The 13,465-nt window shown below is 46.8% G+C and overlaps 1 protein-coding gene across 1 annotated transcript in view; it reads left to right on the forward strand.

Annotated features, from left to right (window-relative positions):
• LOC137323156 (growth arrest-specific protein 6-like) overlaps nt 1-8,293 on the forward strand; it is a 35,548-nt gene extending 27,255 nt beyond the window's left edge. The window contains exons 13-15 of the mRNA XM_067986638.1: nt 3,537-3,688; nt 6,203-6,434; nt 7,527-8,293. Coding sequence (XP_067842739.1) covers nt 3,537-3,688; nt 6,203-6,434; nt 7,527-7,669 — 527 coding nt within the window. The 3' untranslated portion in view covers nt 7,670-8,293. The remainder of the gene's footprint in view (nt 1-3,536; nt 3,689-6,202; nt 6,435-7,526) is intronic.
• The last annotated feature ends 5,172 nt before the right edge of the window (nt 8,294-13,465 follow it).

The following is a 13,465-nucleotide window of genomic DNA, read 5'->3' on the forward strand; positions in this document are numbered from 1 at the left end:
CGCCTCCAGAAATCTACTTCACGGGTCACTCACTCTCTGAGAAAAAAATAAAACATGCGGACATTCCACCCTCCCTCTCGGCTTCCTCAATTCACGTGGGAGACCCCTGGTTCTACCTGGCCCCATCAGCTTGAACAATCTCTCCTCCTGTATGTCACTGATACCCTTTATCACGGTCCTCTCTTACGTCTAAGCCTCTCCAGTGAATCCAAACCCAAGGCACAAGGCCTGTATCCATTGCTGCCCTTTCTGTCCCTCTCTAGGGAGCCAGAATGTCCTCCTTGAGGTATGGGACCAGAAGAGTGCACATTACTGCCGATGAGACTCACCAAACTCTTATATAATCCTATTATTGTGGCCCTAGTTTCGTACTGAACAGTCCAGCAATACAGCCCAGGTCCCTCGTGGCAGTATGATATCATAGCTATTACTGAAACATGGCTTAAACAGGGGCAGGAATGGCAGCTCAACATTCCTGGTTACAGAGATAGAGAAGGGGATAAAAAAGGAGGGGGGGGGTCACAATATTGGTTAAAGAAACAATTGCAACTGTGAGGAGGGATAATATGTTAGAAGGATCATCAAATGAGGCCATTTGGGTTGAGCTTAAGAACAAAAAAGGGACAATCACACTGCTGGGAGTGTACTATAGACCCCCAAACAGTCAGAGGGAGATAGAGGAGCAAATATGTAGGCAAATTTCTGAGACGTGCAAAAACAACAGGGCAGTAATAGTCGGGGATTTCAACGACCCTAATATTAATTGGGATAGAATCAGTGCAAAAGTGCGCAGAATTCTTAAACTGCATTCAGGAGAACTTTTTTGGCCAGTACATAGCAAGCCCAACAAGAGAGGGAGCAGTTCTGGATTTAGTTTCAGGGAATGAGGCTGGGCAGGTGGAGGGAGTATCAGTGAGAGAGCATTTTGGTGGTAGTGATCATAATTCAGTTAGTTTTAGCATGGTTATGCAAAAGGACAAAGATAGAACAGGAGTTAAAGTTCTCAATTGGGGAAAGGCCAATTTTACTAAGCTGAGAAGTGATTTAGCAAAAGTGGACTGGAAACAGCTACTTGAAGGTAAATCAGTGTCAGAGCAGTGGGAGGCATTCAAGGGGGAGATTCAAGGGGTTCAGAGTAAACATGTTCCCACAAAGAAAAAGGGAGGGACTCCCAAATCTAGAGCCCCCTGGATCTCAAGGAGCACACAGGGTAAAATAAGGCAGAAAAGGGAAGCTTATGTCAGACACTGAGAGCTCAATACTGCAGAAAGTCTAGAGGAGTATAGAAAGTGCAGGGGTGAAATTAAAAAGGAGATTAGGAAAGCAAAGAGAGGGCATGATAAAATACTGACAAGTAAAATTAAGGAAAACAAAGCTGTTTTATAAATACATTAAGAGCAAGAGGATAACTGAGGAAAAAGTAGGGCCTATTAGAGACCAAAAAGGTAACCTGTGTGTGGAGGTGGAAGATGTGGGGATGGTTCTTAATGAATACTTTGCATCTGTCTTCACAAAAGAGGGGGGACGATGCAGAGATTGTAGTCAAGGAGGAGGAGTGTGAAATATTGGATTGTTTTTAAACCGTTGTTTAAAAAGGGAGCGAGGGATAGACCGAGTAATTACAGGCCAGTCAGTCTAACCTCGGTGGTGGGCAAATTATTGGAAACAATTCTGAGGGACAGCATAAATCGTCATTTAGAAAGGCACAGATTAATCAAGGACAGTCAGCATGGATTTGTTAAGGGAAGGTCGTGTCTGACTAACTTGATTGAATTTTTTGAGAAGGTAACAAGGAGGGTCGATGAGGGTAGCGTGTTTGATGTAATCTACATAGATTTTAGCAAGGCTTTTGACAAGGTCCCACATGGTAGACTAGTCAAAAAAGTAAAAGCCCATGGGATCCAAGGGAAAGTGGCAAATTGGATCCAAAATTGGCTCAGTGGCAGGAAGCAAAGGGTAATGGTCGACCGGTGTTTTTGTGACTGGAAGGCTGTTTCCAGTGGGGTTCCACAGGGCTCAGTACTCGGTCCCTTGCTTTTTATCGTATATAGTAATGATTTACACTTAAATGTAGGGGGCATGATTAAGAAGTTTGCAGATGATACAAAAATTGGCCGTGTGGTTGATGGTGAGGAGGAAAGCTGTAGACTTCAGGGAGATATCAATGGACTGGTCAGATGGGCAGAAAAGTGGCAAATGGAATTCAATCCGGAGAAGTGTGAGGTAATTCATTTGGGGAGGGCAAACAAGGCAAAGGAGTACACAATAAATAGGAGGATACTGAGAGGTGTAGAGGAAGAGAGGGACCTTGGAGTGCATGTCCACAGATCCCTGAAGGTAGCAGGACAGGTAGATAAGGTGGTTAAGAAGGCATACGGGATACTTTCCTTTATTTCCCGAGGCATAGAATATAAGAGCAGGGAGGTTATGCTAGAACTGGTTAGGCCACAGCTTGAGTACTGCGTACAGTTCTGGTCACCACATTACAGGAAAGATGTGATTGCACTAGAGAGGGTACAGAGGAGATTTACCAGGACTGGAGAATTTTAGCTATGAGGAAAGATTGGATAGTTTGGGGTTGTTTTCATTGGAACAGAGGAGGCTGAGGGGTGATTTAATTGAGGTGTATAAAATTATGAGGGGCCTAGATAGAGTGGATAGGGAGGACCAATTTCCCTTAGCAGAGAAGTCAATAACCGGGGGGCATAGATTTAAAGTGATTGGTAGAAGGATTAGAGGGGAGCTGAGGAGAAAGTTTTTCACCCAGAGGGTGGTGGGGTCTGGAACTCACTGCCTGAGAGGGTGGGAGAGGCAGAAACCCTCAACTCATTTAAAAAGTACAAGGCTACGGACCAAATGCTGGAAATTGGGATTAAGATGGATACCCCTTTTTTGGCCAGCACAGACACGATGGGCCGAATGGCCTCCTTCTGTGCTGTAACTTTCTATGATTCTGTGATTCGGTTGAAGGACATTTGCCAGTCTTGGGCGCAGTTCCCCAGTCTATCCAAATCCAGTTGTAATCTACTTCTTTCTCCTAAGGTCCTGATTCTACTGCACAACTTAGTACCATCCATGAATTTAATAACCGTGCTGCCTGTACCCTACTCCCGATGGTTAATAAACAGGAGGTGACCCAGTGTGACCCTTGGGGCAGTCCACTAGCGAAACAGGCAACATTTAAAACCTTTGAACAATTTACAATCCGTCTCGCAATATCACCCTTGACTCTTGGGACTTCATTTTAGAGCAAAGTTTCTCTTTATCAAAAGCTTTTTTGGGAGACCAAGTGAATGATGTGTTCTGGATCTCCCAGATCCACCCCGGTTATGTACATCACCGTGTGAAATTAGTGAAATTACCGGGGACAATGGAATCAAATAAAGTGGGATTCATCAATCAAGAGGTTGTGTGTGATTTAATTTTTAAAAGAATTGTTGCTGCAATTAGAGCATCTTTGCAAAAGTGATTCTGGGAAATATGTTTTGGAAGTATATTACTAAAAAATAAGGTGACCGATATTTTTAAAATCACAGATACAAGAGCGAGTGATGGTGACAGGAGTTGGGCAGTGAATGTGGATCTTTCGATTCGCCCCTCAGCAGACTCCGGGGTCTTATTCGCCTTGATAAGTGACAACAATGTCCCACTCTCCCTGGCCGTCATGGACTTGAACGCTGCTGCACAGGTAACTAACGAGATGGAGTGATCAGAGCGAAGGTCAGAGAGCGGAGGTCAGCTCACCTGGTGGATGAAGCTTCTAATTTATGGGCTCCCTGGTCATTAATTTTAAAATCAGGAAGCAGAACAATTCCCGATTCGGTGCCAGATTTGGGAATCTGTGCTGGGAGCACGCATTCATAAATTCACTAGAGAGGCTGGCACGTGAATGGTATCAGGTGGGTGAGGTGGTGTAGAACCTGTGGACCTGAACCCTGGGAAGGGCCAAAGGGCTTCAGGGGAGAAAGGTCAAGAAATGTGGCACAACAAAAAAAACTTGGTTGAAGTGACTGGATGGTACGTGGGCCAGCTCGCTCGCTGTCTCTCTCTCTCTCTCTCTCTCTCTCTCGGACCTGGGTTTTAATCCGGTGCAGACTGGATGGTACTGTGGGCCAGCTTGCTTGCTGTCTCTCTCTCTCTCTCTCTCTCTCTCGGACCTGGGTTTTAATCCAGTGCAGACTGGATGGTACTGTGGGCCAGCTCGCTCGCTGTCTCTCTCGGACCTGGTTTTTATCCAGTGCAGACTGACGGGACGAAAGTCCATTCTTCCTTCTGTCTGTAACATATTTGGGATCTGGGCAGTGATCACTACTGAGCACGAGCCCACAGCACAAACCTGGTTGCTGTTTGACACTAAATTGGCGTCCTCACTCCGAGAGACCGAAAGGACGGCTGGTTTGGAAATGGAAAAGTTAAAGTGTGGGAAGGGTTTTTCCGAGATTGATGCTAAACTGGGGCAGAGGAGAGGACATTTTACTCGGTGTCTAACCCACACTGGTCCTGAGCTGACAATACCTGATGCGAGTATTGATCATCCAAAGTGAGAACGAGCGCTTCGAATCGGGACTCAGAGATTCAACAAGCACAGGAATAAATAGGGGGCAGAAAGCAGGATCTGGTCAAAAGTTTTTGAAAGTTGGATGTTGGCACCATCGATCTCACCAAAGCATCACTTTCATGCTTCCAACTTAGTATAGACTTGGGTGTCAGCTTGGCTCAATTGGTATCAATCTCAGAAAATTGTGGGTTCAAGTCCCCCTTCAGGACCTGAGCACAAAATCCAGGCTGAAACTTCAGTGCAGTGCTGAGGGAGCGCCGCACTGTCGGAGGGTCAGTACTGAGGGAGCGCCGCACTGTCGGAGGGTCAGTACTGAGGGAGCGCTGCACTGTCGGAGGGTCAGTACTGAGGGAGCGCTGCACTGTCGGAGGGTCAGTACTGAGGGAGTGCTGCACTGTCGGAGGGTCAGTACTGAGGGAGTGCTGCACTGTCGGAGGGTCAGTGCTGAGGGAGTTCTGCACTGTCGGAGGGTCAGTGCTGAGGGAGTGCTGCACTGTCGGAGGGTCAGTACTGAGGGAGTGCTGCACTGTCGGAGGGTCAGTACTGAGGGAGCGCCGCACTGTCGAGGGTCAGTACTGAGGGACGCTGCACTGTCGGAGGGTCAGTGCTGAGGGAGCGCCGCACTGTCGAGGGTCAGTACTGAGGGAGCGGCGCACTGTCGGAGGGTCAGTACTGAGGGAGCGCCGCACTGTCGGAGGGTCAGTACTGAGGGAGCGCCGCACTGTCGGAGGGTCAGTACTGAGGGAGCGCTGCACTGTCGGAGGGTCAGTACTGAGGGAGCGCTGCATCAGTACTCACCTGACGAAGGAGGAAGCCTCCGAAAGCTTGTGATTTCAAATAAAACTGTTGGACTATAACCTGGTTTTGTAAGACTCCTTACATTTGTCCACCCCAGTCTATCACCGGCATCTCCACATCATTATTTTTTGCTAGTAGTGTAACATCTTTAATTGAATTGCTCACAAACACAACACAAGTCGGAGGGACTGCTGGTGTGGCCGGGCTACCATGGATAAATCAGTCCATGAACAGCGTAGCACTGAAGTACAATGTCGGTCCGATGATCGCCATCGCACTGAATGGGATCCAGCAATCTGTGAGGGGAATGAGGGGTGTGTGGTGCTTCCATGTAATTATTGCATTACGACTGTAACCTTGAGCTCATCCAAAACTCTGCTGCCTGTATCCTAACTCGCACCAAGTCCCGTTCACCCATCACCCCCTGTGCTCGCTGACCTACATCGGCTCCCAGTCCGGCAACACCTCGATTTTAAAATTCTCATCCTTGTTTTCAAATCCCTCCATGGCCCTCGCCCCTCCCTATCTCTGTAACCTCCTCCAGCCCTACAACCCTCCGAGATCTCTGCGTTCCTCCAATTCTTGCCTCTTGTTCATCCCCAATTTTCATCGCTCCTCTATTGGAATTCTGGAATTCCCTCCCTAATCCTCTCTACCTCTCTCTCCTCCTTTAAGACGCTCCTTAAAACCTCTCTCTTTGACCAAGCTTTTGGTCACCTATCCTAATATCTCCTTATATGGCTCGATGTCAAATTTTGTTTGGTAATCGCTCCTGAGAAGCGCCTTGGGATGTTTTACTACGTGAAAGGTGCTATATAAATGCAGGTTGTTGTTCTGTTTGATTAGGGCATTGTCCTAGCTATCGAGAATGTGATCGTCTACAAACTGGAAGGTTTACCACTGTGCGACGGAGACAGATTGTCCATACAGCTCATTGCAACTAGAGGTCGGATTGTCTTAGAATCCTCCAGGATGATTGCCCGCAGCCCTTTGGGAAGGACACAACTAGCTGAGCGTCTCTCCACACTAGACCGATATATGCACGGATCAGTACTGACCTATCTGGGCGGAGTTCCAGGTAATGTTTTGTACACCTGTATTATATTCATGGAGCTCACTACCTGCCCACATGACCCTCCACTCCTGTGTTATGATTTCTTGAGTAACACGTTTTATGTCAACATTTACAATGGGAAAATCATATGTCAACGCTTTGCCTGTCACGCTGTAATTGCAAACCTCCCACCACTATGCGATGCTGTTGCGTTTCTTGCCCAGATTCATGAGCAATGCCACTGGGGATTGGCTAGAATTGTATTAAAAATCTTGTATATTGCCCGTGTTTCCTGCAAGTGTCCCGTTTTCCTCCTTTGGCACTTTGTATCCTCTGCCTTAACATGAGCAATGCCCACCCCCCCCACCCCCAGTACTTAGGCTGCCCGTTATTGCACCAGCCCGAATCGGGCGCACTGCATCGTGACGCCCGTTTGCTGCCTGCAGTTCCCCGGTTATATTTAAACGCGGTCCGTGCCTTGAAATGGCTCCGCGGTCTTGTTGCTGCCGGAATCGCGCTCTGCAAATCGGCTCCTGGTGTGTCCGAATCAGGCCGCTGCTGGTTTACCGGCATTTAAAGTGTCGAGAGAGACTCCGTGCCAGGAGTGGAGTCTTTCTGTTTTGGGGTTTAGGTGCCACAAGTGCAGGACATCACAAGCCAGGCGCACACATCGGGGTCGGGGGTCGTCGGGTGCCATGACACATCCAGTCCGAAGTTCAGCTCATTCTGATTAACAGTCGGGAACGTGCCTGTGATTTACTGATACCCAGTGGAGGGAGCAGGTCTCCCTCCCAGACACACTGTTGTAGTGCTACAGGCAATGGGCCATTTTCCAATAGGGTAATAAACCAGGTTGGGTAAGGGATGGGTGTAAATAAATAGTTGTGTAAACATTTTCCTACAAACATATGAAAAGAAAGGTGAGAAAAGGCCACCAGACCCAGCACTCCTCATCAGATGGCGGTGAGATGTAATTCTATCTATTGTCACATAATCCTGAAATATCTGTCATCAATAATCATTGTCTCTCGTATGTCTAGACTAAAGATGTACTAAAAATGTCACATTGCAATATTGAATGATTGGGTGCCTAAGATACCAATGCTTTATTCACAGATGTGCCAATAACATCAGCACCAGTCACTGCGTTCTATCATGGCTGCATGGAGATACGCATCAACAATCACTTCATAGATCTGGACGAGGCTTTGTACAAACACAACGACATAAGATCTCACTCCTGCCCCCTGCAAAATTAGCCAAAGGACACTTACCTTCCAATCTTGAGTGTTTGTGTACCAAAGACATTCGCTTTTATTCCAAGAACTGATGTGGGTGATTTCCTGTCTCTTTAATGATTTGAGATTCTCTCCCTTTGGGCGGTGGGTTGAGTGAGTGACTTGAAAGCAAGATGGTTCAGGAGCAAAGGCTCGTGAGAGATTGAGAAACAAGGATTTGTGAAACGGTGTTTGTAATGGGCTCACTGGCTACAGATTAAAGCCTGTGGGCTCCTCTTTTTAATTGCAATCAATTTTAACCGGAGGAAAATATTCAATTAACTGGGAAGTGGGATTAAAAGGGGCAGATCGATGCTGTCAGTGAAGATCCTCATCCTACTGTATCCCGTGTACTGATCACAGCACTGAACCTTAACGGTCGCTGATCATGTACTTAACGCTTTTCAAATGCAGCTTATATAAAATACGGTACATGTACTTTGTTATATCATCATCGTACATCTGTAAACACTGTATGGTATTTCGAAATGTATGGAAATATACTTCACATAATGAGAGCATCCAGAAAACATCACAATACAATGTTTGTAAGACACAGATTCTTAACACATGCTGTTCATTAAATGGTTGGTTTTGTCTCCTTAATGTGTGAGATCATTACAGTTTTAAGAGAGAAATCTGTGCCTACAATAAATGTAATCTCTTGAGCAGATCACCATACAGTAGATCACCATGCAGTTGATCACCATCCAGCAGAACATGATCCAGTGCATCACAGTCCAGTGGATCAGGATCCAGTAGATTAGCATGCAAGAGATCACAATGCAGTAACTCTACCATGCATTAGGTCATCAAATAGATCACCATTCAGTAGATCACCTTGTGGCAGATTACAACACAGTAGATCACCATCCAATCGATCACAATGCAGTAGGTCACCTTGTTGCAGATTACAACACAGTAGATTAACATCCAATGGATCACCACCCAGTAGATCACCATGCAGCAGATCACAACACAGTGGACCACCATCCAGTAGTGACTCTACTAGCTGAAAGTCTTCATCCATTGCCTAAAGCTGTTCCACCCATTGACTTGGATTATGCTGTGGGTGAATTGGCATCTGTGTCCTCACATCACGTTGGGCCTTTAACCCCATACTGTAGAGGCTGTAGGAACAATGCTCTCCGACTTACTCTCTGCACAGGCAAACCCTTGACTCTTTTTATTGAAGCACCGTCTTCCACCCCAGTCATGGTCAGGGTCCAGTTTTATTCCTCTTGCGTCAGCCGTGGCTCTGTGAGTGGCACTCTCGCCTCTGAGTCAGAAGGTCGTGGTTCGAGTCCCACTCTAGAGACTTGAGCACAGGGTCTAGGCCGACACTCCAGTGCAGTACTGAGGGAGTGTTGCATTGTCGGAGGTGCCGTCTTTTGGATGAGACGTTAAACCGAGGCCCCGCCCGCCCTCTCAGGTGGACGTAAAAGATCCCACGGCCGCTATTTCGAAGAAGAGCAGGGGAGTTCTCCCCGGTGTCCTGGGCCAATATTCATCCCTCAACCAACATAGGTAAAATAGATTACCTGGTCATTATCACATTGCTGTCTGTGGCATCTTGCTGTGCGCAAATTGGCTGCCACGTTTCTGAAATTACAGCAGTGACTACACTTGAAAAGTACTTCATTGTGAATCACTTTGGGATGTTCTGAGGTCGTGAAAGGCCCGGAGAACTCCCCTGCTCTTCTTCGAAATAATGCCAGGGGATTTTTTGCATCCACCTGAGAGGGCAGACGAGGCCTCGGTTTAATGTCTTATCCAAAAGATGGCTCCTCCAACAGTGCAGCACTCCCTCAGTACTTCACTGGGAGTGTCAGCTTGGATTACATGCTCAAGTCTCTGGAGTGGGGCTCGAAGCCACTGACTCAGAGGCGACACTACCTACGTGACTGACATCAGCACGGATAATATCAAATTGATATTCTGTGTCTGGTCGTTTGTCTTTGGTCTAATCTAGACAAGGAAATCGTGTATGAAAAGCAGGTGAATGCGGCCTTGATCTGTTACTAACTCCGCGGCACAGCTAAGATTCTCTTTATTTGTCACAAAGAGCTTTGACACTTTAAGATCAATTTAAGAGACTTTGTTTGGGCAGAGCCTCTCTGTTACTTTTCTAGTGCATACAGCCAGATCCCACACCTGTTAATCCGTGTTTTATTGGCGGTGTTGGTTGAGGGATAAATGTCGGCCAGGACACCGGGAAAACTGCCCTGCTCTTCGAATTGTTCCAAAGGATCTTTTTACATCTACTCTGACAATGTTGTGACCCCCTCAGTAGCGCCCTGGAGTGGGGGCTAGAACCCCCAATTTTCCAACTCAGAGCCAAGCTGACACAGCAAAGGACACCCTGAGGATGGGGGTAGGTGAGATATAAATGCAGATTCTTCCTTTCTATTGGTTAGATCTGCTGGTTATGGCAATAGGTTTGAGACAGTGTAAAAACTCTTGTATTTAAATGCAGTGAGATGCTTCACCATTCCAAAACACGGGCTGTATTTAATGTCAAGTGGAACACTTCAAACTGATTTTCATTTCACTGTTTAAAAAAGTTGCTTTGACTTTCAGAGGGCTTAGCGAGGGTGCAGAAGAGATTTACCAGAATGGTACCAGGGATGAGGGACTTCATTTACGTGGAGGGACGCTGGGCAGTAGAGGAAGCTGGGATTGTTCTCCTTGGAGCAGAGAAGGTTAAGGGGAGATTTAATAGAGGTGCTCAAAATTATGAGAGGTTTTTATAGAGTATAGAATCATAGAAATTTACAGCACAGAAGGAGGCCATTCGGCCCATCATGCCTTTGCCAGCCTAATCCCACTTTCCCGCTCTTGGTCCGTAGCCCTGTAGGTTACAGCACTTCAAGAGCACGTCCAACCATCTTTTAAATGAGTTGAGGGTTTCTGCCTCTACCACCCTTTCAGGCAGTGAGTTCCAGACCCCCACCATCCTCTGGGTGAAAAATTCTTTCCTCAGCTCCCCTCTAATCCTTCTACAAATTACTTTAAATCTATGCCCCCTGGTTATTGACCTCTCTGCTAAGGGAAATAGGTCCTCCCTATCCACTCTATCTCGGCCCCTCATAATTTTATACACCTCAACTAAATCTCCCCTCAGCCTCCTCTGTTCCAAAGAAAACAACCCCAGCCTATCCAATCTTTCCTCATAGCTAAAATTCTCCAGTCCTGGCAACACCCTCGTAAATCTCCTCTGTACCCTCTCTAGTGCAATCACATCCTTCCTGTAATGTGGTGACCAGAACTGTACACAGTACTCAAGCTGTGGCCTAACCAATGTTTTATACAGTTCCAGCATAACCTCCCTGCTCTTATATTCTATGCCTCGACTAATAAAGGAAAATATCCCATATGCCTTATTAATCACCTTATCTCCCAGTCCTGCACCTCTCACTATCCTCCCATTTATTGTGTACTCCCTTGCCTTGTTTGCTCTCCCCAAATGCATTACCTCACACTTCTCTGGATTGAATTCCATTTGCCACTTTTCTGCCCACCTGACCAGTCCATTGATATCTTCCTGCAGTCTACAGCAAATTAGGGGAAACTATTTCTAGTGGCAGGAGGGTCGGTAACCAGAGGACACAGATTTAAGATAATTGGCAAAAGAAACAGAGGGGAGATGAGGAGAATTCCTTTTACGCAGCGAGTTGTTCTGATCTGGAATTCGCTGCCTGAAAGGGAGGTGGAAGCAGATTCAATAATAACTTTAAAAAGGGAATTGGATAAACACTCGAAGGAGAAACATTTACAGGGCTATGGGGAAAGAGCAGGGGAATGGGACTAATTGGATAGCTCTTTCAAAGAGCCGGCACAGGCACGATGGGCCGAACGGCCTCCTCCTGTGCAGTAAGATTCCATGAATATGTTTTCAATGCAACAAGTGAATGGAACAAGTTGGTGCAGAGGCTCCTTCCTACCAGCGGGTGTCAGTGCCTGCCTGTTGTAGGAGCTGCAGGGAGTTACAGGTTAAATCATCTCACCAGCCTCCGTCATGTACAGGATTGTTTTCGGGGGTGTTTAGATATGAGTTTGTCAGACTAAACAAAACTACTTCAAAAGGTCCATTTTTCACACTGGAATTATAATAAGGTTCAAAGAGAAATATTATTACTTCCATTAATCTTAATAATTCAAATAAAGCAAATGGAAACGGTCGTTCCAGACAAACACTCCAAGGCATGAGGTCCAAGAGCTAGTCTTGTGTCGCTGGTCTATCAATAACTTTGCTCCTGTTCACTACAGTATCCCGGTGAACATTTAGAAGCCCCAGTCCAACTAACCGGTTCTCACTGGTCAACTTGCGGAACTGACCCGTTCCAGAAGAACATCCGTTGTTTCGACCAAGTGATCGAGGGAGAAGACCGATTAAAAAAATCATAGAAGTGGTGCTGGAGTTTGAACAGCTACTCCGCGAGATTCATCAACTCATTGTGAATCTTACAGTCAGTGGGGAGAAGGGGAGGATTTCATCTCATCGTTCTGACATCGAATGCAAACGTCAGCTCCAACTAGTGGCTGTGAGAACTTTTACATCCACCTGAGAGGGCAGGCAGGGGCTTGGACAGTGCAGCGCTCCCTCAGTACTGACCCTCCGACAGTGCAGCGCTCCCTCAGTACTGACTCTCCGACAGTGCGGCGCTCCCTCAGTACTGACCCTCCGACAGTGCGGCGCTCCCTCAGTACTGACCCTCCGACAGTGCGGCGCTCCCTCAGTACTGACCCTCCGATAGTGCAGCGCTCCCTCAGTACTGACCCTCCGACAGTGCAGCGCTCCCTCAGTACTGACCCTCCGATAGTGCGGCGCTCCCTCAGTACTGACCCTCCGACACTGCAGCGCTCCCTCAGTACTGACCCTCCGACAGTGCAGCACTCCCTCAGTCCTGCACTGGGAGTGTCAGCTTGGATTATGTGCTCAAGTCTCTGGAGTGGGACTTGGATTCTGACTCAGAGGCGAGAGTGCCAACCACTGAATCACAGCTGATACCTGACGTATGTGCCTTAAAAGCCAGATATAAAGATGGGGGATGGTATTCTGGTATATGCCCAGTATTCGGTAAGAGGAGGTGTTCACTATCGGATTGAGGGGATTAATGAGTGGGAGGCAGCCTGGAGCGAGGACAATGACTGGGAATCCTCCCAGAGTGAAAAGGAATGAGACAAGAGATTCAACTGCCCTTAAACAGCCTGGAGAGGAGGCGAATGAGAGGTGATCTTCTAGAGTTTTATAGGATTGTGAAGTGTGGGAAAAGTTAACTCCGAATATTACTTTAAATGAAAATGGAGCTGAACCTGGGGACACAGATTAAAGTGAGTAAAAGATAACTCGGACTGAAATCAGGAGAGTCTTGTAAAAGACAACAAGTGGTCAACAAGTGGAATAAATTTTCAGAACGATTAATAGAGCTGGAAACCCTGGAATCAGTGCAGTGTAGAATTGGATGGTTAATGTGGTCAAACTCTCTCCTCTGAGTCACTATTCGATGACGAGCAGAGGAGTTCTCCCCTGTATCCTGGGGCCAATATTTATTCCTTAACTAACAACTAAAACGGATTATCTGGTCATTATCACATTGCTGTTTGTGGGATCTTGCTGTGCGCAAATTGGCTGCCACGTTGCCTACATTACAACAGTGACTGCACTTCAAAAAAACATACTTCATTGGCTATAAAGCGCTTTGGGACGTCCTGAGGCTGTGAAAGCTGCTATATAAATGCAAGTTCTTCTTAGCTGAATGGTTGGTTTAGCACATT

Source organism: Heptranchias perlo, chromosome 6, assembly GCF_035084215.1.
Source record: "Heptranchias perlo isolate sHepPer1 chromosome 6, sHepPer1.hap1, whole genome shotgun sequence".
Taxonomy (NCBI): domain Eukaryota; kingdom Metazoa; phylum Chordata; class Chondrichthyes; order Hexanchiformes; family Hexanchidae; genus Heptranchias; species Heptranchias perlo.